The 26207-nt window shown below is 32.0% G+C and overlaps 2 protein-coding genes across 2 annotated transcripts in view; both read left to right on the top strand.

Moving 5' to 3' along the window:
- The window catches only part of LOC107629066 (proteasome-associated protein ECM29 homolog), a 16089-nt gene extending 4236 nt beyond the window's left edge, over positions 1 to 11853 (top strand). The window contains exons 10-35 of the mRNA XM_016331756.2: positions 268 to 355; positions 441 to 519; positions 864 to 972; positions 1540 to 1599; positions 2116 to 2234; positions 3026 to 3395; positions 3464 to 3648; positions 3724 to 3796; positions 4025 to 4172; positions 4278 to 4447; positions 4622 to 4972; positions 5311 to 5478; positions 5630 to 5923; positions 6535 to 6711; positions 6964 to 7227; positions 7363 to 7461; positions 7541 to 7725; positions 8178 to 8513; positions 9290 to 9443; positions 9546 to 9656; positions 9796 to 9963; positions 10093 to 10216; positions 10482 to 10640; positions 10732 to 10844; positions 10930 to 10989; positions 11448 to 11853. Coding sequence (XP_016187242.1) covers positions 268 to 355; positions 441 to 519; positions 864 to 972; positions 1540 to 1599; positions 2116 to 2234; positions 3026 to 3395; positions 3464 to 3648; positions 3724 to 3796; positions 4025 to 4172; positions 4278 to 4447; positions 4622 to 4972; positions 5311 to 5478; positions 5630 to 5923; positions 6535 to 6711; positions 6964 to 7227; positions 7363 to 7461; positions 7541 to 7725; positions 8178 to 8513; positions 9290 to 9443; positions 9546 to 9656; positions 9796 to 9963; positions 10093 to 10216; positions 10482 to 10640; positions 10732 to 10844; positions 10930 to 10989; positions 11448 to 11633 — 4350 coding nt within the window. The 3' untranslated portion in view covers positions 11634 to 11853. The remainder of the gene's footprint in view (positions 1 to 267; positions 356 to 440; positions 520 to 863; positions 973 to 1539; positions 1600 to 2115; positions 2235 to 3025; positions 3396 to 3463; positions 3649 to 3723; positions 3797 to 4024; positions 4173 to 4277; positions 4448 to 4621; positions 4973 to 5310; positions 5479 to 5629; positions 5924 to 6534; positions 6712 to 6963; positions 7228 to 7362; positions 7462 to 7540; positions 7726 to 8177; positions 8514 to 9289; positions 9444 to 9545; positions 9657 to 9795; positions 9964 to 10092; positions 10217 to 10481; positions 10641 to 10731; positions 10845 to 10929; positions 10990 to 11447) is intronic.
- LOC107629068 lies at positions 12983 to 15886 on the top strand. The gene is made up of 6 exons (XM_016331758.2): positions 12983 to 13155; positions 14254 to 14313; positions 14399 to 14465; positions 14667 to 14707; positions 15284 to 15343; positions 15688 to 15886. Exons 1-6 carry the CDS (start codon positions 13090 to 13092, stop codon positions 15739 to 15741), a joined length of 348 nt encoding a protein of 115 aa, XP_016187244.1. The 5' UTR covers positions 12983 to 13089; the 3' UTR covers positions 15742 to 15886.

Consider the following 26207-nt stretch of genomic DNA (forward strand, 5'->3'; position numbering starts at 1 on the left):
TATAACAGAAAATCTCCTTCCCTTTCCCTTTCCCTTTCCCTTTCCTTTTCCTTTTCCGTTCCTTCTTCACAAGTGACAACAATTCAAGAACATTGCTTCTATGTGATGAGTTACCTTGACAACGCAATGGGAATGTTTCACATCTTCCTTTGTCCCTTATATCCTTTCTTCTGCAATTACATATTTTTCTATTATTTTTATTGCATTGCATTTATTGAAGTTGTTCAAGTTCTTGTTCTCTGATCATCTTAATATCTGTAAGTGCAGGCAAAAATTGATCAGCTTAAGTTAATGGGTCCAGTTATTTTGAGTGGAATCATGAAGTCCCTTGACAATTATTCAAGTTCAGAAGCAGGTTTGCTTTAAGACACTGAAGCTTTTGGTGCAATTGTTTCAATAGAGTTAGCTTGATTCATATTAAGTTTTGAGTATTGATTCAGATGCCAGTGCACGGGAGGTCAAAACTTACGCTTTTCAGGCAATTGGGCTGCTTGCTCAGCGTATGCCTCACCTTTTCAGGTTCCTGTCTCTCTATTTTTTATGATCATAAATTTCTTTTGGGGTTAGAATTTGTTGCCTTTTTGTTGACATCTTTTTGCAGATTGTTTAGATTGCAAAATTTTGCAGCTCTTGAAATAAAATAATCTACCATTTTTATCTTTAATATGATAATATACTTATTAGCATAGAGCTTGTGTTATGTACTGGATATTGACAATTGTGTTACCTAATTGCGTGTGTATAATATACTATACTTTAAATAAATCGTTCTTTTTTACAGAAGAGATTTTCATTCCTTGAGGTTAGATACTGTATGAATTGTGTTATGTAGTTACTAATAGAGCTGTTCCCTGTCCCCCCAGGGAAAAGATTGACATGGCTGCTCACCTTTTTCATGCACTGAAAGCTGAATCCCAATCTCTTCGTCATGTTGTTCAAGAAGCAACAATATCTCTTGCTGCAGCATACAAGGTATGTTGCCTTTTCTGCCTGTTGTTTGAATATGTTTTTTATTCATGGGCTTTGTTGTGTTATACATGCTATGAAGTCTTAAGTGTTACTCTACTTTGAAACTAAGTTTGTCGAGTCTAGTCAATTAGCCATGCATTTGATATTTCATCATTTCAACTCAATTGACATGATGATAATGTGCTGCAAACTGCTCCTTGCTTGCTCTTACTAGATTTCCTTCTCAGAGCATTTTGTTGGATTCAATGAACTTTTATAGTTGGTTCCTAGCTTACCTACCTCCATGCTCACCATACTGCTTCTGTTGCAGAAAAATAACATATAATTTAAACCCTCTCATAGTCATTACATATAGTAAGACCAATTTAAATTCAAGTCTTATCTCATTCTAATTGGTTAAGGAAGTAATTATCCCTAAAGTTTAAGTTGTTAGTTGTTGGTTTAAGAAATAATAATTGTGGGAGCCTATTTGCAATTTTCAAACTTCTTATCATCCCCTTATGATCATAGTTTTGAGACACTGCCCTGAATATACATTTTTTTTATTCCCTGTATTATCTTTTGTATCAGGGAGCCCCAATTGCTGTGATTCGCGATTTGGAGACCTTACTGCTTACCAATTATCAAATGGTAAGACACTTGCTGTTCTTTCCTCTCCCTAGGGCACTTTATGCAGATATATTATCTTATTCAAACAAGCTTATGGTGTTTATTATTGTTTCTTCTTCAATCTTTCTTTCTTTCTTTCTTTCTTTCTTTCTTTCTTTCTTTCTTTTGACAATAATGTTGAGAACCAATAATAAATTTATTTTCTTTGCTCTAGTTCCCAAAACAAAGATGTGTTTTCTGACAAACATGTTGTACAGGATAGTATTAGACACCTAGCATGTATTTGGTGTAAAGCTGATTATTTTTTAAAGGACTTTTTCTCTTAGACATGTTGAGAATTGGAAAGCTATGCTTTATAAATAAACCTCTTTTGCTTTGCTTTTGTATAGGTGAACGCTTATCCCCAATCTTGTTGTATCCTTCTCCTCATCTTAATGAAAGTCTTCTTCTATCCAAAATAAAATGTCCTTTTTATCAAAATTAAAATTCTAAGGATATAGATGATGCTAATTGTAACATGCTTTGTGGTGATTTCAGGAGGAAAGTGAAGTAAGATTTTGTGTTGTAAGATGGGCAACATCTTTGTTTGATTTTGAACATTGCCCGAGTCGTTATATTTGTATGCTAGGAGCATCAGATACCAAATTAGACATCAGGTATTACAAATTATTTTTGCAATTTGCCAGACATTCCTGTAATTATTTAAAGCACATGCCCTTTCTAAGGGGTTTCCCTTGCAAATATGCTGATGGATTGGGTAACTTTGGTTCAGAGATGCTTTTCATTATTTTTAGTTGTTTTGTGTTCATATAACTTTTTCTCCCAAATAATTTCAATTCTCTACACTGTCTTATTAGATCCCTTTGTCTATTTTTATTTTATTTTATTTTTAAATAATGACCGAGTCTTATTATTAGATTCCTTAATTGAAAAGGGTCTAGACAAGTGCTAGCATATTTTTTAATGAGGCATAACTAGATAATGAACTATTTATAGTGTCTTTATTCATTCTGACTCGACTATTTTCCTTGCTCAAATTCTAGTCTAGCATCATAGTTTCTAAAATGCATGTACACACCACCATAATATGCAAATTGAAATGGTATGCCTTTCATGTAAGAGAAAATGACATATAGATGTGTTATATTTTACCTAAGAAATGACACTAGGCCTCATACTTATTTATTATTATCGTCAGTAACTATGCTTCCTGAAATGTACTTATCGATGTAAAGTAGCTACTTTTATTCCACTGTTATTTTTAACTCAAGTCAATGGAATATGGATAACATGTCCATACTGAGCCGTAATAAAACTTATATAGCTCCATACAGATTCAGTGGTTGATTGAGTTTGATGTTTCCATAACGAGTCTTTTGAATTCATTATACCAGTCATGTGTTGCTCCCTTGACTTGGATTTACTTTTTTTTTATGGTTTGAAATAGAGAAATGTCACTTGAAGGTCTTCATCTTCATAAAAGCGAAAGTCCAGTTTCTGGTCTGAAGTACCCTAAACTTCAAATGATGCTGGATTATATTCTTCAACAACAGCCAAAGTTGTTGAAGTCCACTGAAATTGGAGACCAAAACCTTATTTTCCCTTCAAATACATACGTGGCGATGATAAAATTTTTGTTGAAGTGCTTTGAATCTGAGTTAGAGCAGAGGAAGTCCTCAGACAAATCGTCTGAGTTTCTGTCATCAGTAAAGACATTCTGTTTGCTCCTGGAACATTCTATGTCATTTGAAGGCTCTGTTGATTTGCATGTCAATGCTTCGAAGGCATTGCTTATAATTGGATCACATATGCCCGAGGTCAGTTCTTTGAATTTCTTGATTGCTTTCTTCCTTGCATTCCTGGTAACATAGTTATCTTTTTATAGGTGTTAGCATCACATTATGCTCCTAAAGTTTCATGGCTTAAGCAACTTCTAAGTCATGTGGATTGGGACACTCGTGAATTTGTTGCACGTTTACTTGGAATTGTGTCTTCTGGTCTTCCTGTTGCCACATCATCTGCTATTGTTTCTGAATTGACTTCCTTATTTAGTCAAACACATAAATCAAGGTTTGCATTTCTAAAGTTGTTGAGCCTTTTTTTAATCCATTTTTATATGTTAATGTTGAATTGATTTATTTATAGGTTCGAGACTCAGCATGGTGCGCTTTGTGCAATTGGATACATATCTGCGGATATTTTGTGTAGAACACCATCTGTAAGTTTAAATTTGTAGTAATTGGGTTAGAACATGTACATGCAAAGCTTAAATTGGGACCAATAAGATGTCATATTTTTGGGCCTTGACACTCATTAACATAGAATAGAAGTTTCATAATATGACATTTGAATCATGTGTGATTGTGATCTTGACCTCATTTAACATATCTTTTGAGGTAATGCCTTTTCTACATGTACATTTGTCTTTATACATAACCTTTTGCAGATGCCAGAATTATTGCTCCAGAATACACTTCGATGTCTAGTTGATGTGGTTAAATCTGAAACTTCAGCACTGGCTGCTGTTGCAATGCAAGCGCTAGGTCATATTGGACTGCGCGTTTCAATACCTCCACTTGATGATTCTAATTCAGGTAAAGTAAATTGATTTATGCTGGCTGATTGGTTTCTTTTTGACCAACAATTGAGCTATTTGGGAAGCCATTATAGGTTGTATCTTATTAATAATTAAACTGCAGATGGAATTCTGACAACTTTACATGATAAATTGAGCAAGATTATTTCGGGTGATGACACAAAAGCAATACAGAAGATTGCTATATCCATTGGACATATATGTGTAAAGGAAACATCATCTACACAGCTGGATTTGGCCCTAAATTTAATCTTTGGTCTTTCTCGATCTAAGGTGATTCAGATTCTCTCCTCCTTTTCTTGTATGATTTGCTGTTTCTTAGGCTAACTTTTGTGGGGATTATTATCTATTTTGCTTTTCTGCTCTTTGTTTTGAGCCTAAGTGTGCAGTTTTCCCCTCCTGTTCTAAGTTGCTGCGCCTGAAATGTTATGTGTGTATAATTTTCAGGTTGAGGATGTTCTGTTTGCTGCCGGGGAGGCCCTTTCTTTTTTGTGGGGTGGTGTTCCTGTCACTGCTGACATAATCCTTAAAACAAACTATACTTCACTATCCATGGCTTCAAATTTTTTAATGGGAGATTTGAACTCTTCTGTGTCAAATCAGGATCCTAATCGACAAAGTGAATATAATAAAGATTATCATGCTAGTGTAAGAGATGCAATCACCAAAAAACTCTTCGATGCTCTTTTGTATAGTAGCAGAAAAGAAGAGCGATGTGCTGGAACTGTCTGGCTAGTTTCACTCATAAAGTACTGTGGACATCATCCTACTATTCAGAGAATGCTCCCAGAAATTCAGGTTTTGTATTATGAAATGAAATATTTTAGTTTCTCCTATCTTTTAAGTAATCTATCGAACCTCCTTTATGGTACTGTATTGTTTTTCAAGGTCATCTGCACTGAGTTTGTAAATTTGATTTCATTTTGAAAGAAACAACAATTCATGTCGTGGTGGTTCATATGTATAGTTATTGATAGAAATCATGATAGAACCATATCATATCAAGTTGTCTTATATTTTGATTAAATTTTTATGCATATAAAAGAAAGTATAAAGAAACCAGGATGATTGATGGGATGGAGCTTTGCTTTTTGTGAAACCTATGATTTTATTTGACGATTATCATGTGAATGCAGGAGGCCTTTTCTCACCTTCTCGGTGAACAAAATGAACTCACACAGGAGTTGGCTTCTCAAGGCATGAGCATTGTCTATGACCTGGGTGATGAATCTATGAAAAAGAGTTTGGTGAATGCACTTGTGACTACATTGACGGGTTCAGGAAAACGAAAAAGAGCCATCAAAGTAAGTTAATGGTCTTGTGTTACTATTTACCATTTCAATTGTTACTTTCTTGACCCTGGTAGGATATGGCACAAGGTTGTCCTTTTGTTGCTCTCATCTTTAAGTTTCCCTTTTGTACTTGAAAATTAAATTCTGAAGTTTTGTGGTGCAGCTTGTTGAAGATACAGAAGTATTTCAAGAGGGAGCTCTTGGTGAAAGTGCAAGTGGAGGAAAACTGAACACTTACAAAGAGTTGTGTAACTTAGCAAATGAGATGGGACAACCGGATTTAATTTACAAATTCATGGACTTAGCTAATTATCAAGCTTCTTTGAATTCAAAGAGGGGTGCTGCATTTGGATTCTCCAAAATAGCTAAACAAGCAGGGGATGCACTTAAGCCACATTTACGTTCTCTAATTCCAAGACTTGTACGGTACCAGTATGATCCTGATAAAAATGTGCAGGTACGTACCATCATTGATGGAAAATCGTTGAAGCAAGGAGGGGAAGCTGCCCAACTTTTTTCTTAACTTAGTGATGTTATATTCAAAACAAATTAGGAGCACATACACTGTACAATAATACTAACATCACAGCTCCAGTTCATTATTCAATAGTCCATAACATTACTAAAAATAATATAGTTAAAATATATTTAATCTTACTATATTAGTGTGTTGAAATTAAGTTTTTGATAATTACTCCTTGGTATTCAAAACTTGGAAGAGTTCATCAGTATTCAATACGCTTTCTCTTTCATATCAGAAGACTTTTTTCCCCTTGGGTTCTAAGACTTGGTATCATCAAGTTTGTCAAGATTATAAACCTGCATTGAATCCTTAAAAAATATCATTTTTACCTGAATTCCATCTAGGTAACATGCTATAATCAAAACTCAAAATAAAATATATATGTTTCACTCTGAAGTTTTTAGTTTAGTTCTGCCACTGTACTTTTTCTGTGACCTGCAACCCTTCCAAACAATTCATTTTTCCCCAAGAAACCTTTCCTGTTTATCGTTTATCATATTCATCATTAAATTTTATTGACCTCTTATTGTTATTTTTCTGTCTAGGATGCGATGGTACATATATGGAAGTCACTAGTGGCTGACTCAAAGAAAACCATTGATGAAAACTTAGATCTCATCATTGACGACTTACTAGTACAATGTGGATCCAGGCTTTGGCGGTCACGTGAGGCATCGTGTCTTGCGCTTGCGGACATTATTCAAGGACGAAAGTTTTATGAGGTCATTAAGATTACTTTCGTTTCTCGAGTTCAAATAACACACTCTAAGTTCTCAATGAACTATAATATTATAAAAAAAATATGCTTAAAATTATGTCCTTCTTTCCATATTTATATCATTATATATATTGATAAAATTTAAGGGGGGAAATAGAATGCTAAAGAAGAGGTGAAAAGTGAGAAACTGTCACCATATTAGCAATTATAACCTGACCAGTTCTTAATCTTTTCATTTATCTTTTTCCATCCACAGGTTGAAAAGCATTTAAAAGGATTATGGACTGTTGCATTTCGTGCAATGGATGATATAAAGGAAACTGTTAGAATTTCTGGTGAAAGATTATGTCGTGCCATAACCACACTGACAACAAGGCTTTGCGATGTCTCTCTAACTGATACATCAGATGCACACAAAGCAATGAATATAGTTTTACCCTTTTTGCTTACAGAAGGTATCCTAAGTAAGGTTGACAGTGTTCGGAAGGCTTCAATTGGAGTTGTTATGAAGCTAACAAAGGTTAGGAATTTATCCAATAGTATTGACTCATTATATTCAATTAATAAGTGATCTATTTTTTAAGAAGCTATACTATGTTGTTATAAAAATTTCTTTATATTGAAATAGACATGACTCATTATGGTTCCTTTTCAGCATGCTGGAACTGCAATCCGTCCACATATGGCTGATCTGGTTTGCTGCATGCTCGAAAGTTTATCAAGCCTAGAAGACCAAGGGCTCAATTATGTTGAGGTTTGTTTGAGTGATACATTCATTTTTTGCATAATTTACTTACCAAGGCTTGTTCATTCATATGTTTTATCTCTTATAGCTTCACGCAGCAAATGTTGGAATACAGTCAGATAAGCTTGAAAATTTGAGAATTTCCATTGCCAAAGGTTCTCTTATGTGGGAGACTTTGGACTTGTGCATAAGAGTTATTGATGCAGAATCACTGAACACATTGATACCTCGACTTGCTCATTTAGTGCGTTCTGGGGTGGGTCTCAATACCAGGTATGCTTTTGAGAAGCTTCTGTCAATTCAGATAGGGATTAGTAGACAGGGTTTGGGGGTTTAGTAGAAAGGAGTGTGCAAATTGTGTAGATGCATCATGTTTTCCATAATGTATATTTCTCGAATAAATAAAAAACAATTTCGGTGATAAATATGATGATCATCATGATACTTTGGTTCTCAAGCATTGTTGTTTTGATATTTAGATTGTCCTTATTCTATGCTTTTTTTAATTCTTATTGTGGAGGTTTCCACCCGAAACTTGCATATCTTTGTACTAGTAAAGATTTGTTTGTTGTTGAAGTAGGAGAAACAAAAATACATCAATTCCAATTATACTATGTTTTAGAAGGAGCTGTTTCATTATATTTCTTAAAACTTGATATCACCCTTGTCCTCATCGTTCTTTTAGGAAACACTGCTTTAACACCCTGTTGTCATTTTCATGGCAGGGTTGGTGTTGCTAATTTTATTACCTTATTGCTTGAAAGTGTTGGGGTTGACATCAAGCCCTATGCAAATATGCTAGTCAGATTGTTGTTTCCAGTTGTTAAGGAGGAAAAAAGTATTACTGCAAAGCGTGCTTTTGCAAGTGCCTGTGCCAAAGTCCTAAAGTATGTACCAGTGTCGCAAGCACAAAAACTTATTGAAGATACTGCAGCATTGCATGCTGGTGACAAGAATTCACAAATTGCATGTGCATATCTCTTAAAGAGCTATTCCAGTGTGGCAGCAGATGTGGTTGGTGGATATCATGCAGTGATTATTCCTGTTGTTTTCCTTTCAAGGTTAGTAACAGCTGAATATTCTTCCTCTCTGATTTGATTTATTATATTGATATTTTATAAAAGCCTCATAACATATCAAATCTCAAATCATTGTTTTAGGCTAAAGTTCTTGCTCTTGACTTGCACCAATTATCCTCTATCATTTAGAATAGTTTGCTTTTACTTCCTGGTGAACACTTGGTGTAGGTTTTTTCATTTGCCTTGAAGCAGTTCTCGACTTCATCATGGTGCTTATGACTTCTTATCTGATATATCGTATATCTTTTTCTTTGTGCATTTTGGTTTCTCATATACCAATATAAAGGGTGTGTAATATGTTTCACTTTATACTTATCACTTGGCAGTTTGAGAAATATCTTTCCTGTTTTAATAAAAAGAATTTTAAGAATATAGCTGAAATGTGTCCAACTCTAGGTCACTTTAGATTGTAAGGTGGACACATCACACTCCAACATATGTCGTGCTGCAGTTATAATTATTTAGATAAATGACGAAACTGGCCTCTGTAGTTCAGACTATGATTTTAATGCCATTTGAGGACCAACTGTTGCTAAAAAGCTGTACCTTTTACGTGGTGCGGCGTATTGGTTTTATATGCACTGGTGAGATTATGTAATGAGTATACCTGGGTGTAAATTGTTACAGACATCTGAATTTTAAATCTAGATAAGGTAGGCTGTCTGTTTTACTAAATATGCTCACAGCCCACCTAACACAATCTCATGGTGGTAATAAAAGTACTGCATGAATACTAAAAAATATTAATTCTCATGCAGATTTGAGGATGATAAAAGTATTTCCAATATATTTGAAGAATTATGGGAAGAATATACCAGTGGGGAACGAGTCACCCTTAACTTGTACTTAGGTGAAATTGTTTTCCTTATTTGTGAAGGCATGTCATCATCATCATGGGCAAGTAAAAGAAAAGTAAGTGGTTTTCTTCTGCCCTTGCTGTTGTATTGATTTAAACTTTATTTCAGCTGAGTTATTTTCGTTTAGAGATTCACAAATTTTCTGTTGTACCTGCAGTCTGCCCAGGCTATATGTAGGCTCAGTGAAGTTTTGGGTGATTCACTTTCTTCCCATCATGAAGTTCTGCTTCAGTCTCTGATGAAGGAAATTCCTGGTCGCCTATGGGAGGTTGGATGTTGAATTAGTGTACTTTGATTAACAATGATGCCACTTGAAGTTTTTATACGTGACAATTTATTATCAAATATCAGTCTTAGACAATATTTTTCAAGTTTCATATGGATATTTTACTTATTATGCTTGACAGGGAAAAGAGGTGCTATTACTAGCATTAGGTGCTCTATCTACATCCTGCCATAAGGCAATATCCGCCGAAGGTTCTGCGCCTTCCATTGCAATTTTAAATGTGGTATCTTCTGCATGCAGCAAAAAGGCAAAAAAATATCGTGAAGCAGCATTTTCCGCTCTTGAGCAGGTTTGTGCCTAGTATTGAGTTTATTAAAAACAGCAGAGGATAACTATTTCAGTAATTTAGTGTTTTTTCTATAAAACAGTAGAGAACAACTATTATCGAATCTTGATTACTTTTGGTATACTTTATCAGGTTATAAAAGCGTTTGGCAATCCAGATTTCTTTAATATGGTATTTCCCTTGTTGTTTGATATGACCAAGTCAGCGCCCGCAAAATCTGGGCAGCAACCTTTGGCTGGTGATACCGCAAAAACAGGTGATGACAAGTTCTAGATCTTCATTTATATGTTGCCATTCTTTTTACTCATTAGATAGTTTATGACTGATGGAGGGTACTCCAATAATTAGTAGCAAAAGGAAGAAAAACTATAGGTAGAACTTTTAAGAAAGATTTGAGATTTCAATGGTCTGTTTATATATTTGATTTATGATTGGATACTACATGGCAATGGCGTTTGATTTATGATGTTGATGCCACAGACTCTACAAACTTCTTTACTGATATATCTTCTTCTTTGCAGATTCGGACGGTGTTGAAGAAATTTTTGTTCCGCATACCAAACTTGTGGAGTGTCTAACCTCTTGCATCCATGTGGCCAATATAAATGATATTCTTGAAAATCAAGAGAACTTAATGCTCTTGTACGCAGCATTTCTATCACCTGAACATAAATGGACAGGTATATTTTTATGCTTTCGTTTTTTTCATTTCCCAAATTCTGCTATCCTTTTTAAAAAGAAAGAAAATGTAAGAATGTTACCTTTCCGCAGTAAAAACTACCGCGTTTTTATCCATCAAAGAACTTTGCTCAAGGCTCCACAATGTCATCAAGGACTCCTCGGGAAGTCACGACATTACCAGGGTAGCTTCCCTGGTTCAGGAGGTAAATCCCGGTTCATTTGAAGTTGTTCTTGTATTGAATTCTGATTCTTAGATTCATCCTAAAATCAACTTCATTCTTCCTGCAGATATTTCATTCTACATCACCAAAGATATTACATTGCATAAGCACAGTAAAAATTGCACAGGTATGTTGCTATCTTTGCATGCATGAACAGTATTCACGAGTAAGATTCCCCATAAAGAAAAGGAAGAAAAAAAGAAAAAGGGGGGAATCTTGTGTTTAGAAGGAGTCAATATAATACCTACTTGTAGTTTGGTCTCTGTTTGTTCTCAGGTTTAATCAGTTTTGGAATTTAGTTCTCGTTTCATATTTAGCTCTATTTGTAGATGCTGGCTAAGCTATTTTGTTGTATCAATCCCTGTTAATGATTAAAAAAAATAATCGTGTTTGGATGTGACTCTTAAATTAAGGGAGGGTGTTGCATTTCATGAAACATAGGTTTTTCAGAGAAAACCCATAAATTGCTACCTTTCCTGAGATGAAGATTAGTAAATTAAAAAATGCAATGAATAAAAAGGATACTATTGCGCCTTGTTATACATAGTTTGTTTCATCTTTTGCGTTTCTTGTGCCCAAAATCAGGTTCATGTTTCTGCTTCAGAATGCCTTCTTGAAGTCCTCAAACTCTCCATGGAAGTGCCTACAGTGAGTGCCATCGATGAAGGATTCAAGGATGAGCTCCTTCACCAGTATGAGATAGAGAAGAACGAAGAGGCAAAGTCATTATTAAGAAAGTGTCTCAACATTCTTCAAGACTGGAAACACTAGACTTTACAGGATGAAATATCTAACATCGACGATAGAATTCTGTACCTTATGCAACTGCAGTGACATTCTTTACAATGTAGACAACAAATTTCTTCTTAGTTAATGTTGCAATACATGAAATATTCAAACTCAGAGTGCATGTAAATTAAGACAGAAAAAATATTTACTTAAAACTATATTAAATATCGTAGAGTAAACAGCACCCTCTAATCATTTGAAATTTCTCTCAACACGCCAATCATTGTTCTAATGTTATCGCAGCTTAACTTTTTTTTTTTGCAGGGAAGGTTCGTGCTCGTTGGTCAAATGTTTAAGAAAATTAATGGCCTCATTTTTATAAAGAGGCTTAAGAAAATTATCGCGTGTACCTATCATATATTCATAACCAATAATATTAGTATCAAATTCATGTGACTAAATTAATAGATTGAGATAATACACAACTTCAACTCTCTCAACTATTCTAAACATTGAGCAGACAAATGTTTTTCTCCCACGAGTTGAACATAGCTTTCAAAGGCAAGAATTTGACTGTGTAGTGTACTTTTATTTACTAAATTTTTCGATAAGAGGAAATTACTATTTTTGTCTCTACAAGCTTTAATTTTTAATAAAATGATGTTTGACCCTTTAAATATGATCTTAGTTTCACAATATTTGACGCATTTTGTCAAATTAAAATCATTGTTGGAGAATAAAATATTTTTTCTTCTGAAAAAGTATTTTACTAAAAGTTAGATATTCTTGACGACTAAATTAATATATTAAACTATCCAATATTGACATAATTGTGTGTTTGCGTGAAAATATTTGATGATAAAATTAGAATGCAAGTTATGATTTCTGAGCTTTTTTTCTTCTTAAATTCATCGACGTAACTATTATGATTTTGACGAGATAATATTCAATTTGGTTCTTGAAATTACACTCGAGTTTCAATTTAGTTCTTGAAGTTTTAATTGCTTCAATTTAGTTCCCAAATTTTTTAATTGACTTAGTGACGGAAATAACTGCAAGGACTAACGTGATAGACTAAATTGAGGTTCGAGTGTAATTTCGGTGACCAAACTGAATATTTTCTCGATTTTTACCGAGTATATCAAGCACTTTTGTTTATGTGGTTAACTGGTTATACACAAGGAGATAAGTAACTAGGATTTTAATATTTTATCACTTCTTTTTTCTTATACATTTATCAAAATTTATTCATCATATAGTATATATTTTTTGGTGACTATATAGTTGTATTTTTTAATGGGTATAAATGTATAATTAAATATAGTTATAGAAACAAAACTAAATCAGGGTTTTATAAACTTTACTAGTTTTTTAATTAATTAATTAATCTGAGTTAGTCATAATATTTTGACTGAGCTTCTTCTACTGTGCGTCTCTTCCTCCTTCAGACTTGAAAGGATTCACAGTTTCGTCACACTCAACTCAACAGTGTTCAACAATGGACGAAGCTGAATTTCAACGCCTTCTCCAACTCTTCCCCGTTGTTCGTTCTCGCGATTACTGTGTACACTCTCTCTTTCTCTCTCCCCTCCTGTGATTCTTTTTTACATGCATTTTTAGGGTTTATGCTTTTGTAATGTCTCCGTCTCTTTGTTTTTTTTTTTTAATCCATGTTGCGCTGCATATCAATCTCACTTCGCTTTTAGCTTAATGATTCGATTTTCCGGTGAGCCATTTCGTGATTTTCGATTTTTTGCTTGCTGCTTCTATCTAATGCAGTAATATGCCGTTTTGCCTTTTACTTAGGTTTTTAAGAGAGTTTTGGAATTTGAAGTATTCGTAGTGTGTGACTAGTGTGGAAATTTGAGGCGGATGCTATGGTTTTCATTTTTTGTTCTCTGTTTTGGTAAAAGATGGTTGTACCACAAAGAATAGGTGGGGGTGTAGGGTGAGATCTTAAGAAGGTCCTAAACATGAATTGAGTGATTTGATTATTATAAGAAACATGACATATTTACCGGGGTTAAGAGGGGGAATTCAATATTAGTTCATGCAAAAGAGATTTAATGAGATAACAATGCAGCCACTTTGAACTTTGAAGTTCAACTAGACACTAGAGTAGAGGCTCTATATACCTGAGGTTGATGAGTGGAGAATTTACATGTATCGTGTTTGGTGTTCCCTTTCCGGCAACTTTCTGCTTGACCTAGAAGTAAATCCTCCTTTCTGATCCGTCTGGATCATGGAGATCAACCAGCTGATGCTAGGAGGATTTGTCCAGGCAGTTGCATTACAAAACGGTTAATGTTATGTTGTTATCTGATTTCACTTTGATTTGTATCAGATGCTGACATTGGAAAATCACCATTGTTTTCTCCATTCCATTATGTTATATGTGAGAGTGAGACATTGGCACTTTGGCAGTATTTAGAATCAGTTACTTGGGTTGTTTTTTTTCATCTTCCTTAAAATCTTTTTACATATTTGATGGTTAGCATATAATTATTTCATGATGTTGAAGTACTTATTCCCAAAGTATACCGAGGAACTCGATGGCCTAGAACCCAAATTTGGATATTATAGCTTAAATATACAATTTGCTAAGCTCATTCTATATTTGAGAATGTATTCGGCTAACAAATTGAAACCTGTTAAATTTCAGGCCGAACAAACATCATCTAGGCGGTCGTCCAGACAAGCTTCTGGATCTGCAAAGGATGAGGTAGTAGTGCTGGAGCTGCTGTGTGCATTGTTGACTTCTTTTCTGAACATGTATGGCATGGCTGCTAACTTATTTGTCGCTGCAGTATAGGGAATGGCAAGATGCATGGAATGAAAGAGATATAAATTTCGAGAACCAAGGAAATAACCCACGTGAGTATCACATATAACCTTTGTTATTGAACAAATTTAACCTCTCTATTATCTTTGCAATACTTTGGTCAACTTTAACTGTCCAGAATGAGCATCAAAGTTCATTGAATTGTTTCTGTAGTAACTTGTAAATTATAACAATCTACTGCGTTATGCTTTTGAAATTTTTGTCGTGCTTATGTGAATTCTTTAAACCTACAGATTCATTTTGGAGCAAGCTAAAGTCAGAGGCTGCTAAGAAGGTAATAATGTAATCCATTTTTATTGAGGACTTTCTTTTGAGCCGTGATTTAAATCCTTCCTCACTTTTCAATACATACAAAAACACTCTCTCAAGTTTGAAGCTGGTTATACAAACTTCTAAGTGGGCATTTGTGAGCTGAGTTTTGAATAAGCCGAGGCCTTGCGTAGCAACCGTGAGCTAGTATACTTGTTTTCCTTCCTCAATTGAAAATTTCATTTTTTGATTGGCTTTATTTTTATCGATTTTGTAGAGGGAGGAGAGAACGCGTTTCTAACCTAATGTGATAAGGCTTTTGTTGTTGTAGTAGTAGAGAAACATTCTAATCAACATTTCTATGCGTGACCTATATTCAGTTTTCAGCATTCTCTTTTCTTTTATAAACCTGTTTGAGGGTTCAAAACATAAACGTTTACATGCAAAAAGACTAGAAGTTAGAAGTTATAGAGAAAAGAGGTTGAGGAGAATGAGTGTTTCATCTACAATATTGTTTATGTCATTTTCCAATGATTGTTAAACAAGTTCTCAAGAAAACTTAGATTGAGACTCAGCATTTCGGTTCTAAAATTTGAAACAGGTTGGTCCAGAAGAGGCCGAGAGATTTTGCAAGGCTTTCCAACAAGTTCACAAGAAACTGGTACGTACAATTTCATTTAAGCTTGTATTTCATATGTATATACTTCGTAGGAGTTGGCGAAACATGTTAGAAACCTAATAATTTTGTTCTCACAAAGGTCTTCTTTATAATTCTCTTTTATAGATTCAGAAAATAACTCTGTGAACCATGTCTATAGTGACTTTAGAAAATTATTTTAATGCATGTTTTGCAACAAATATAGATAGAAAATTATACAATCTCTTAAATGAAGTTTCAGAGAAAATAAAACAGTAAAAATATGTTCTCTTTGTTAGTGCCTTTTTTTTAATGAAAATTCATTTTGGTTTCTATTATTATTAATCTTTTATGGTTCATTTTATTAGGTCTATGAAGAGTTGAATTCAGATGCTGGCAGAAGCTTCATAAACTCTTCGTAGAGTTCAAAAGAAGAATTAGATACATGCTTTACTCCTCTTGAATTGTGATTCAACAATCATCCATTGTAATTTTATTGTACTTTGTCAAAGTATTTGAATATTTAATTATATATGACATCTATATTAGTTATTTACTATTTATTTATTTATTTTAACCTTTTAATATTCCAAGTTTAGTTGAAGCTTACTTTTGCATTTTATTTATTTCTTTATTTATCACTATTCTCTCTTGGTTAATTTTTTTATATTGATTAAATATGTGTAATATATTGTTATTGAAAGATTGGGTGTTTTTCTTAAAATTATTGTCTCCTCATACTTTTTCTTTTATACTCATTTGTATGAAGAATGAAGCAAGGACAAATTTATTCATTGTTAACAATAATGGTTTGTTATTTCCATTACAATATTAATTTTGACCTTACTCTATTAAATTATTATCAAATAAAGTTTATTATCACTAATAATCTTTAATATATTTTTACATTTAATTTGATATAAACATAAAACTGAAGAAAAATATTTTACTTCAATAAAAAACTCACTTTTAGAATTGAAGAAAAATATCATAATATAACAAATACTAGAACTTGTTTATTAAAATATCAACAAAAAATTATGATAATAAAAATAATAATTGTTAGATAAATACATAACAATTTCACCATCCGCATTAGTACTCAACCAAATGAAAAATTTTTAGTTTCGCATCAAAATCTAACTGTCTGTTATATTTTTCATACACATTGTACAAAGCACGAACAAATTTATTTATTGTTAACAATAATGGTTCGTTGTTTCCATTACATTATTAATTTTGACATTACTCTAAAAAATTATTATCAAATAAAGTTTATTATTACTAATAATCTTTAATATATTTTTACATTTAATTTGATATAAACATAAAACTGAAGAAAAATATTTTACTTCAATAAAAAACTCATTTTTAAAATTGAAGAAAAATATTATGATATAACAAATACTAGATTTTGGCTATCAAAACATCAACCAAAAATTAAGATAATAGAAATAATAATTTTTAGACAAATATACAACAATTCCACCATCTGCAGTAGCACTCACGCAAATTCAATGATGAGAATTTCTGAGTTCAACTCTTGACTGCGGAAAAATTTTTAGTTTCGCATCAAAATCTAACTTTTTGGCATGTTATATTTTTATACTCATTTGTATGAAGTACGGACGAATTTATTCATTGTTAACAATAATGGTTTGTTATTCTCATTTGCAATATTAATTTTGACCTTACTCTATTAAATTATTATCAAATAAAGTTTATTATCACTAATAATCTTTAATATATTTTTATATTTAATTTGATATAAACATAAAACTGAAGAAAAATATTTTACTTCAATAAAAAACTCACTTTTAGAATTGAAAAAAATATATCATAATATAACAAATACTAGAACTTATCTATTAAAACATCAATAAAAAATTAAGATAATAAAAATAATAATTGTTAGATAAATACACAACAATTCCACCATCTGCACTAGCACTCAAGCAAATTCAATGATGAGAATTTTTGGATTCAACTCCTGGCGGTGGAAGAATGACAACAATTCCACCATCCGTAGTAGCATTCAGGCAAATTCAATGATGAGAATTTCTGGGTTCAACTCTCGATTGCGGAAAAATTTTTAGTTTCTCACCAAAATCCTGTTATATTTTTTATACTCATTTGTACGAAACACGAATGAATTTATTCATTGTTAACAATAATGGTTCATTATTCCCATTACATTATTAATTTTGACCTTACTCTAAAAAATTATTATCAAATAAACTTTATTATCACTAATAATCTTTAATATATTTTTACATTTAATTTGATATAAACATAAAACTGAAGAAAAATATTTTACTTCAATAAAAAACTCATTTTTAGAATTGAAGAAAAATATTATGATATAACAAATACTAGAACTTGGCTATCAAAACATCAACAAAAAATTAAGATAATAAAAATAACATTTTTTAGATAAATAGACAACAATTCCACCATTCACAGTAGCACTCAGGCAAATTCAATGATGAGAATTTCTGGCTTCAACTCCTGACTGCAGAAAAATTTTTAGTTTTGCACCAAAATCCAACTTCTTGGCGTGTTATATTTTTATACTCGAATTCCGCTAGGGAGACAACGAAGAATCTTGACAATGTGTACAATGAATTTTGAATTAGGCCCAATACAAGGAAAAAAAATCAAAGAGTTATTTCAAAAAATTAACCATCCCAATTCTAATTTACAAAAGAATTTATCCAAACACCATCTTCTCTCTCTCCCTTCCGAAACTGTCTGTTACCCATCCTCATCAATCATCCCATCTCTACGGCGTTAGAAGCTCCCTTACTGGCCATCAACTTAAATAAAAAAACCCAATTAGTTATTTCAAAAAAATAACAATCTCAAACCCTAATTTATCAAAGCATTTCACTCCAATACCCTCTTCTTTTCCAACCGGCTATCATCCCACATTCATCAATAATCATCTCACCTCACCGTCGCTGCTTGGCTTGTCACATGCCGTCACCGGCGTCACTCACCCATAGTGAAAATAACCATCCACTTAAAGATAAAAATAATCATTCGCATACTTAATAAATTGAGCATCCAACATATTTTAATTATATATAATTAAACCCAATCCAATTAAAATAATCATCCACATAAAATTAAAATAACCATTCCCATACCTACTAAAATGATACTCCTAAAGCCATTGTTGGTTGGGTTGCCGTGTTCTTGGGAATTTTCTCACTCCTTCCATTTGTTTTTATGGAATTACTGGTCATTCCTGACTTGAAATCCTCGAGATGGTATGCGGCAAATGTGGATGATATTGATTGGAATTTGTATTTGAACAGTCTATTTTAGAACCTTAATTATTGGGAGTCCAGAAGTACTCTTGCCAGAGAAGTGAAAAATTCAAAGAAAACTCTTCCTAAAGCTCTCTTTTACGCTTTGATCTTGGTGGTTCTGGGGTATTTTCTCCCTCTTCTAGTCGACACCGGTGCTGTCCCCCTCAATCGGGAGTTGTGGACGGACGGATACTTCTCAGATATTTCGATGATTGTTGGAGGAGTTTGGATGAGAAGGTGGCTTTGGGCTGACCGGCGAAGGTGGAGGCTAGATGTGTATGGGAGGTTACGATGATTTTAGGAATAATCGTAATGTGAATAAATTTAAATGCTAATCCTAATTTTTTAAATTTAAAAATTTAAAATTAAATAATTAATCAATGATCTGCTTTTTAATTTTAATTTTACTTTTCTATTTTAATCTATTGTATATATTATACACTAAAATTATTGTTTCCCTATACTTTTTCTTTTTTTAATTGATATTAATCAAATTGGACAGTATAATTTATTGTCTCCCTATACTAAAATTTGTTAAAAAAGCTAAACAATACAAAAAAAATTGGAAGCACCGATTTATGTAGTCCACACCAATATAAATCACTTCTCTTATCACATCATTTTGTGATACACATTCCTCTCTAACACAGGAAAAATAATAAGCGTCAAAGCCACGTAGTGACGTAGCCTTGCTGTTCTAGAATTTTATTGACGTGGGTATCTGTGTTTTTGGTTTTAGGCTTTTAGAGTATCTCTAATAGGGTATTTTTAGAGTATTATTTTTGATATTTTTAAAAAATGAATTGATTTAGAGTTAAAATTTACATTAGAGTTAATTGATGAAATAAAACCGGTATCACTTTAGAGATATGATATTACTTTGATAGAGAATCAATAAAATTTTGCCACTCATATAATTATATTAATGAAATAATTAAAAATAATATAAAATTTTAACTAAACTAAGATTTAAACATTGGAGGAGCAAATTTTACTTTTAATTTCAAATCATTATTTATCATATATGATTCTACAAATATTTATGTATCATCTTGTAGAATCCAAAGTAAAACTAAAATTTGATATAGCATTGATGATGCTCTTAGGTCCAGTTTGGATAAACTTTTTAAATAAATTCTTTTGAAAAAGAGCTAAAAATATAAGAACTTTTATTAATAGCATCTTATGAATAAGTTATTTTGTATTTGGATTTTTAGTTATAGAAGTACTTATTTTAAAGTTGTAGCGTTTAAATAAATGACTCAAAAAATACAATTTTTTTACACAAGAGAATGGATATTAAAATAAGGGATAAGTACTTTTTTCGTCCCCAAGGTCTGGGGTCAAAATCAAAATCGTCCCCAACCTTTTTTTTTTATTAAAATCATTCTCAACGTTACAAAACGATATAAAATCATCCTTTTCTACTTCAATTTTATTTTTCTACGCCATGCGCGCAAGTCTCGATTCAGGTCATGAATGGATCTTTGGTTGAGAGATGGAAGTGGTCGAGGCCAAATGCACATGTATATACGATCTTGATTCTGGGTTTGGCGGCATCTCTGAGGGTTTCTGATGCCCTTATGGTGCTCAAATATATCTGTGAAGAGGAGGGGGAAGAGATGTGTTGAGTGGGCTAGGGTGGGGTTTTATTTTTTTAATATTATTTTTAATTTTTATTAATAGTTAAGGGTAATTTAGTCAAAAAAATAGAAAATGACGATTTTATAACGTTTTGTAACGTTGATGATGATTTTAATATAAAAAAAAGGTCGGGGACGATTTTGATTTTGACCCCAGACCTTGGGGACGAAAAAAGTACTTATCCCTTAAAATAACAATGATAACAAATACCTTTCAATATTGAATGTTGATTTTACATAACCTAATCACTAAGATTACAATCGGTTAGACAATTGATTCTTTATTTGCTCTTTTATTAGTTTCATTTTTCTAACGCTTTCAACATTCGATTCTTCCCACATAATATCATTAGAAACTGTTTCTTCTACTTCACCTTCACCGAGAAGATCAAAATTTTCATGAAATTCTTTAAACTGTTCATCACTTGTGTCATTCCGTCGAATAAAATTGTATAAAGTCATACAAACGCCAATGATTCTAACTTGTGTGTCCAAGGAAAAATAATAGCATGGCACCTAAGATTTTTCATCTTGCTTTGCAACATCCAAATACGCGTTCAATTATACATCTAAGGCTAGAATGATAGTAGTTGAATACTTTATTTCTTCCTCTTGCTTTTGGACCTAATATAAAGTGCGAAAGATGGTATCTCTTGTTGTGAAGATGTGGATGACCACGTATGTCTTGAGTGGACTAACCTTCTCAAGAATGAAGGAATCATTTTTCAAGAGAAACTACATTTAATAAGGTTTGACAAAGTAATCTTGTGTATGTATATAAATAGAGGCTTTGCCTCTGACGAAAGACACAATAATAACAATAAGAATATCAAATATTCTTCACTCTCTCTCTCTTATTATTCTCTCTCTTATATATTAAACATATTAATATTAATTATATCTATTATATTGATATAGTAATTCTAGTAAATATTACTACTAGTGTTATCTAATTATATTTCCATATTTTACATGTGTTACCTCTTTCTTATTTATTTAGTTATTTTACAACATCTGTGACTTTTATAAGGACTTAAAAAATCCATAAGACATAGATAGCCAGAATCTACCAAGTAGTATTTGCCTAAAAAAAATTTAGTGCACCATAAAATCAATTAATAAAAATAGAGTTTAATCTAATATACATAATAGTAGTCTCAAATATGCTAACCTTTAGAAAAAAAAGAGGAAAATGAAGACTTAATTTACGCACAACTTGATTGAAATTTTAGTATCGTGTACAGATCTCTCCCAACCTTCCCATACAAATATAAAATACATGTTAAAATCATATATTGCCATCATATTTGTAGTTGTGATCTCCCTTCTACCAATGTATGGGATTTTCTTATCGGCAGAAACAACAACAGGTATATGAGTTCCATTTATTGCACCAATGCAATTTTCAAAATATAGATAATATCTTTCATCATTTCTACTGGAGTATATGTGAATTGTGGATCAGTTGGTAAAAATAATATGTTAAGCAAGCTTGCAAACAGCATCCAATACAAAATGAAATTGTCTAAAAATGATTTTTTCTAAAAGTTGGAATCTCTCTTCTATATTACGTATTGAACCTGGTTGTCCAATGATATATAAAATTATACCTACTTGTTCATGAATTTCAATACCTTTTGTTGTCCTTAGATTGTAAGTATTTTGTAAAATATTACAGAGATGAAGGAACACATGATTTTTCATACTAAATTGTTGATAGCAACAAATAGGATACCCATTTAAAAGTTTATTTACCCAACTATTTCATGTCAACCTTAAAGTCCTTTGTGAATTTTTCACAACGTACTTTAGAAAATAATCAACACAAGTTGCAATTGTTATTAAAATCACCGTCTTCTTCTTAAATTTGGCTGCGACCTTTTGTTTGTTTTTAAATTTTTCATCTGGCACATTTGTGTTTGATATTAAACTTTTGGTTGACAAACTTTCAATTGACAAACTTTCAGTTGAGCTGTTAGATATCCTGTTATACAAATATTTTAAACTAATATCAAATAATAAATACTAATCACACCTGTCAAAAAACCACAATCTTTAAATAAACACTAGTTCACATCTTAAATATAAAATAACAAACAACCATAGAAAATAATAGAAAAACATAATCATAAAAAATATTTTTTGAATAACACATAAATATATTAAAGAGAGACATTCTAGCCAAAAAAACTTTAAGAACCAGACACATCTGCTAAACTATGAGTCTTCAACCAATCAAATTGTAAGACTAGTCCAATAAAAATCTCTCTATTTGACTTTTTTGCCTTTAGTCTTGTAGCTATAAAGAATATATCACTCCCCACTTCTAGCCTAGGCAATTGTTTGAAAGCAGCTAAACAAGTTGATATACTTGATACGTTATTTCTATGTCTTTTCTTCTTCAAACACATTAATTATACGTTCTAGTTGAATTGAAAGTTGAGAGGCTCCCGATCTTTTATCACCTCTCCCAACCATTCTTCTCTTCTGCCTCATTGCACTAGAAGGTGTTGATTCATCATTTAACTCATCCTCTAAACCTTCTTCCTCATCATCATTATTTTCGTCATTATCTCTATCGTTATAACTATTATTTATATCTTGAGAGGGTGCCCATGCACCTACACCAGTAGCTACAATATTTTCAAAAAAAAAATTCAATTTCATCAAGATATTTTAGACTTTGCTCTCTAAATTTTGCCACATCAGGATTTTCCTATGAGACAACAAAATAGTAATTAAAAATCTCTCTCAGTAAAATTGATATTTCTGAAATAGTTTTTAAAAAAATGTAACATACCTGACATCTCACCAATCATCACTTGCTTGTTTGTATGGTCTTTTAATAGGATCCCAACCAAGACCGGTTTCTTTTCCTTTTAGTTTAGTCCACAGTCTCCACTCTCTTTTCATAGTCTCCCACTTGTTTTTAAATTGTTTATACTCATAACTCAAATCATTCTGTTTCAAGAACTTTATTTTTAAATTTGCCCAACCAGTTTTGTAAAAATATGTTCCAGGTCTATTTCCAGTTACTATATCTCCTTTACATATTTTCATAAATATAATAATATTTTGTTCATTTCAATCAACTTTAAATTTTTTTTTTAATTTGTCACTTTCATGAATTTGTTGAGAAAGAACATAAAAAAAATCAAATAAATATTTTGTACATGAAGAGATACATAAAAAATTGGAGAGATATTGTAAAATAAGAGAATGATCCTATTGAAAAAAAAATAAGCAAGCTATATAAAAACAAAACCACATGTAAAAAAATAAAATTAAAACTGAAATTTTATATCACACATAATATTAAATACAAATTTAATAATAAAAATAAGGTGGTAAAATAATAAAAAAAATATTTAAAAGGGACATATGCAAGACAATCCGAAACCTCAGCTGATCGGCGGCGTTGTTGGAGCATATAACTGAATAGCAAAGAGAAATGAGGACAGTAATGAAAGCAAAAATGTTGTTCTGTTGTATAATTGCCCTCTATTGTATTTTTATCTTTTATTAAGTGAATTATAAAGTGTCATGGAAGGATAATACTTTGTAAATATTTAATCAGTTATATAATCTGTTTCGGATTTATTATTAATTGTTAGATTATCTAATATTATATTAATTAAATCTATTTAAAAATTTATTATAAATACAAAATTTAGTTTCTGCTACTAAACCAGTTTCTATCAGCATATTAGTTCAAATAAATTGAGCTAGCCTTACTGATAATTTATTATACAACAACAACAAAGCCTTATCCCACTAAGTGGGGTCGGCTACATGAATCAAATGACGCTATTGTGCTCTGTCATGTATCATGTCTACAGAGAGACCGTTTACATGTAGGTCTCGTTTGACCACCTCATGGATGGTCTTTTTAGGTCTTCCTCTGCTTTTCGCCTTTTGTCCATCTTCCATCTCATCCACCATCCTGACTGGATGTTCTATCGGTCTTCTTCTCACATGTCCAAACCACCTGAGACGCGATTCAACCATCTTTTCCACAATGGGTGCTACTCCAACTCTCTCCATTATATCTCCATTCCTTATTTTATCCAATCGCGTATGACCACTCATCCATCTCAACATCTTCATCTCTGCCACACTCAGCTTATGTTCGTGCTCCCCTTTAGCCGCCCAACACTCCGTACCATACAGCATAGCCGGTCTTATAGCGGTGCGATAGAATTTACCTTTAAGTTTTAAAGGTACTTTTTTGTCGCATATAAAACCATATGCACTCCGCCATTTTGACCAACCTGCTTGGATCCTATGATTTACATCCTGTTCAATCTCTCCATTATACTGTATGATGCACCCAAGATACTTAAAACTTTTAACTTTACTGATAATTTATTATAAATACATATTTTTTTTTAAAAAATTAGCCTCTTGTTGAAGCTTACCTTTGCATTTATATTTATTTATTTATCATTATTCTCTCCTTTCTTTCTTTTACTATGTTATTTAATTTCTTAGAGATCATTTCATTCGTTTGTTTCCAACTTTTTATTTTGTTGCTTCCAAAAACATAAAATTGGCGTGTATTGTGTGTGTGACAGTGTTATAATGTTACGCTCACAAGAAATAAAAAAGAAGATGGACAATTGGATGGTGTGTTTTTATACTATAATTTGGAACATATGATTGGAATAGAACAACAGAATTTTTCATAATAAAAGTAGAAAGATTGAGAAGATAATCAACATGTGCTTTATGAATTATAGAGAGTGGATTGGTGCAGACCCCTTTTGTTGTTGATGGCTATGCCGAAAATGACAATGGAGTATCTTTTTTTTAGCTAGGTTGTTTTCATTTGTTCGTTTGTTTCGTTGTTTCTGTTCAGACGTCTTTACGCTCCATTTATAGTGTTGAGCTTTTCTTTCAAAAAAAAAAAAAGTTAGAGTAGTAATTACTGTAGCTAAACTTATTGCAAAAAAGGAGTGGATTATTCACATTTTATTTAATGATTAAAGGCAAATTAAAAATTAAGCAGTGATAATTTTAAAGATTGAATTTTTCAAAAAAAAAAAAGAGATATCTCTTACATTATCCGAATTATGCGTAAGTAGCAACGTAATTTTATGGAGTCATTAGGTCTAAATATTACATGAAAAACATAAGTCAGATGAAGGAACAGGAAGACCCAGGTTATAGACGATCATAACATGAATGATTCGACAAATTTAAATTTCTATATATCTACTCATGTGGTACTTCATTGTGTGATATATATAACATTCATTTATATAGATATCATTATCTACATCAAAAATACCGTATATTTTAAAAGAAGTTTGTACAGTTTGAGAAGGAATTTTGATTTATCAAAAAGCAAATTCCACTTCAACCGATACTGCCATACATAACATAGAAATCATACTAAAAAAAGATAAACAATTAGCAAACATCACAATAAATTAGAATATATCTGTAGTGTAGTACCACTGAATGGACATTTTCCTAAATATCATAATGCGGATTGTTCCTCAAAACAATACTTTTTTTTTTCTATAGTTAGATAATATTATAAGAAAACTTTCAAGTGTGCCATTCACTTTATTGTAATACTGGTATGTTAAGTACGGTCCGGTTAAAATTCAAATTTTTGTCATATTATGTATGATGAATTACCATAAATATCCCTTGAGTTTTGCTTAAAAGACCAGCGGCTGCTGACCAATGAGCACAAAGTTAAAAAATTGTTGAAGCCAAGTCTAGTGCAAGAAGGCTGTGAATAATATAATCCAATCATACAATGAAGCTCCACTTGGCATAATTTTAATTAGTTATATATGTGTAAAATAAGTTAAAATTTCAGTATTTTTCAATTGATAAAAGTAGTTCAATTATTATTACGAATAAAAGATAATATTTATTGTGAAATTAAGATGGATAAATAGATAATTTTTTATTAAT

This window comes from Arachis ipaensis, chromosome B03, assembly GCF_000816755.2.
Source record: "Arachis ipaensis cultivar K30076 chromosome B03, Araip1.1, whole genome shotgun sequence".
Classification (NCBI taxonomy): domain Eukaryota; kingdom Viridiplantae; phylum Streptophyta; class Magnoliopsida; order Fabales; family Fabaceae; genus Arachis; species Arachis ipaensis.

Excerpts from the sequence above, each read along its gene's own strand:
- LOC107629068 (XM_016331758.2), top strand. The coding sequence starts at position 13,090 with ATGGACGAAGCTGAATTTCAACGCCTTCTCCAACTCTTCCCCGTTGTT. Across the intron at positions 14,466-14,666 it reads GAACCAAGGAAATAACCCAC|ATTCATTTTGGAGCAAGCTA; the intron begins GTGAGTATCACA and ends TTAAACCTACAG. Across the intron at positions 15,344-15,687 it reads AACAAGTTCACAAGAAACTG|GTCTATGAAGAGTTGAATTC; the intron begins GTACGTACAATT and ends TCATTTTATTAG.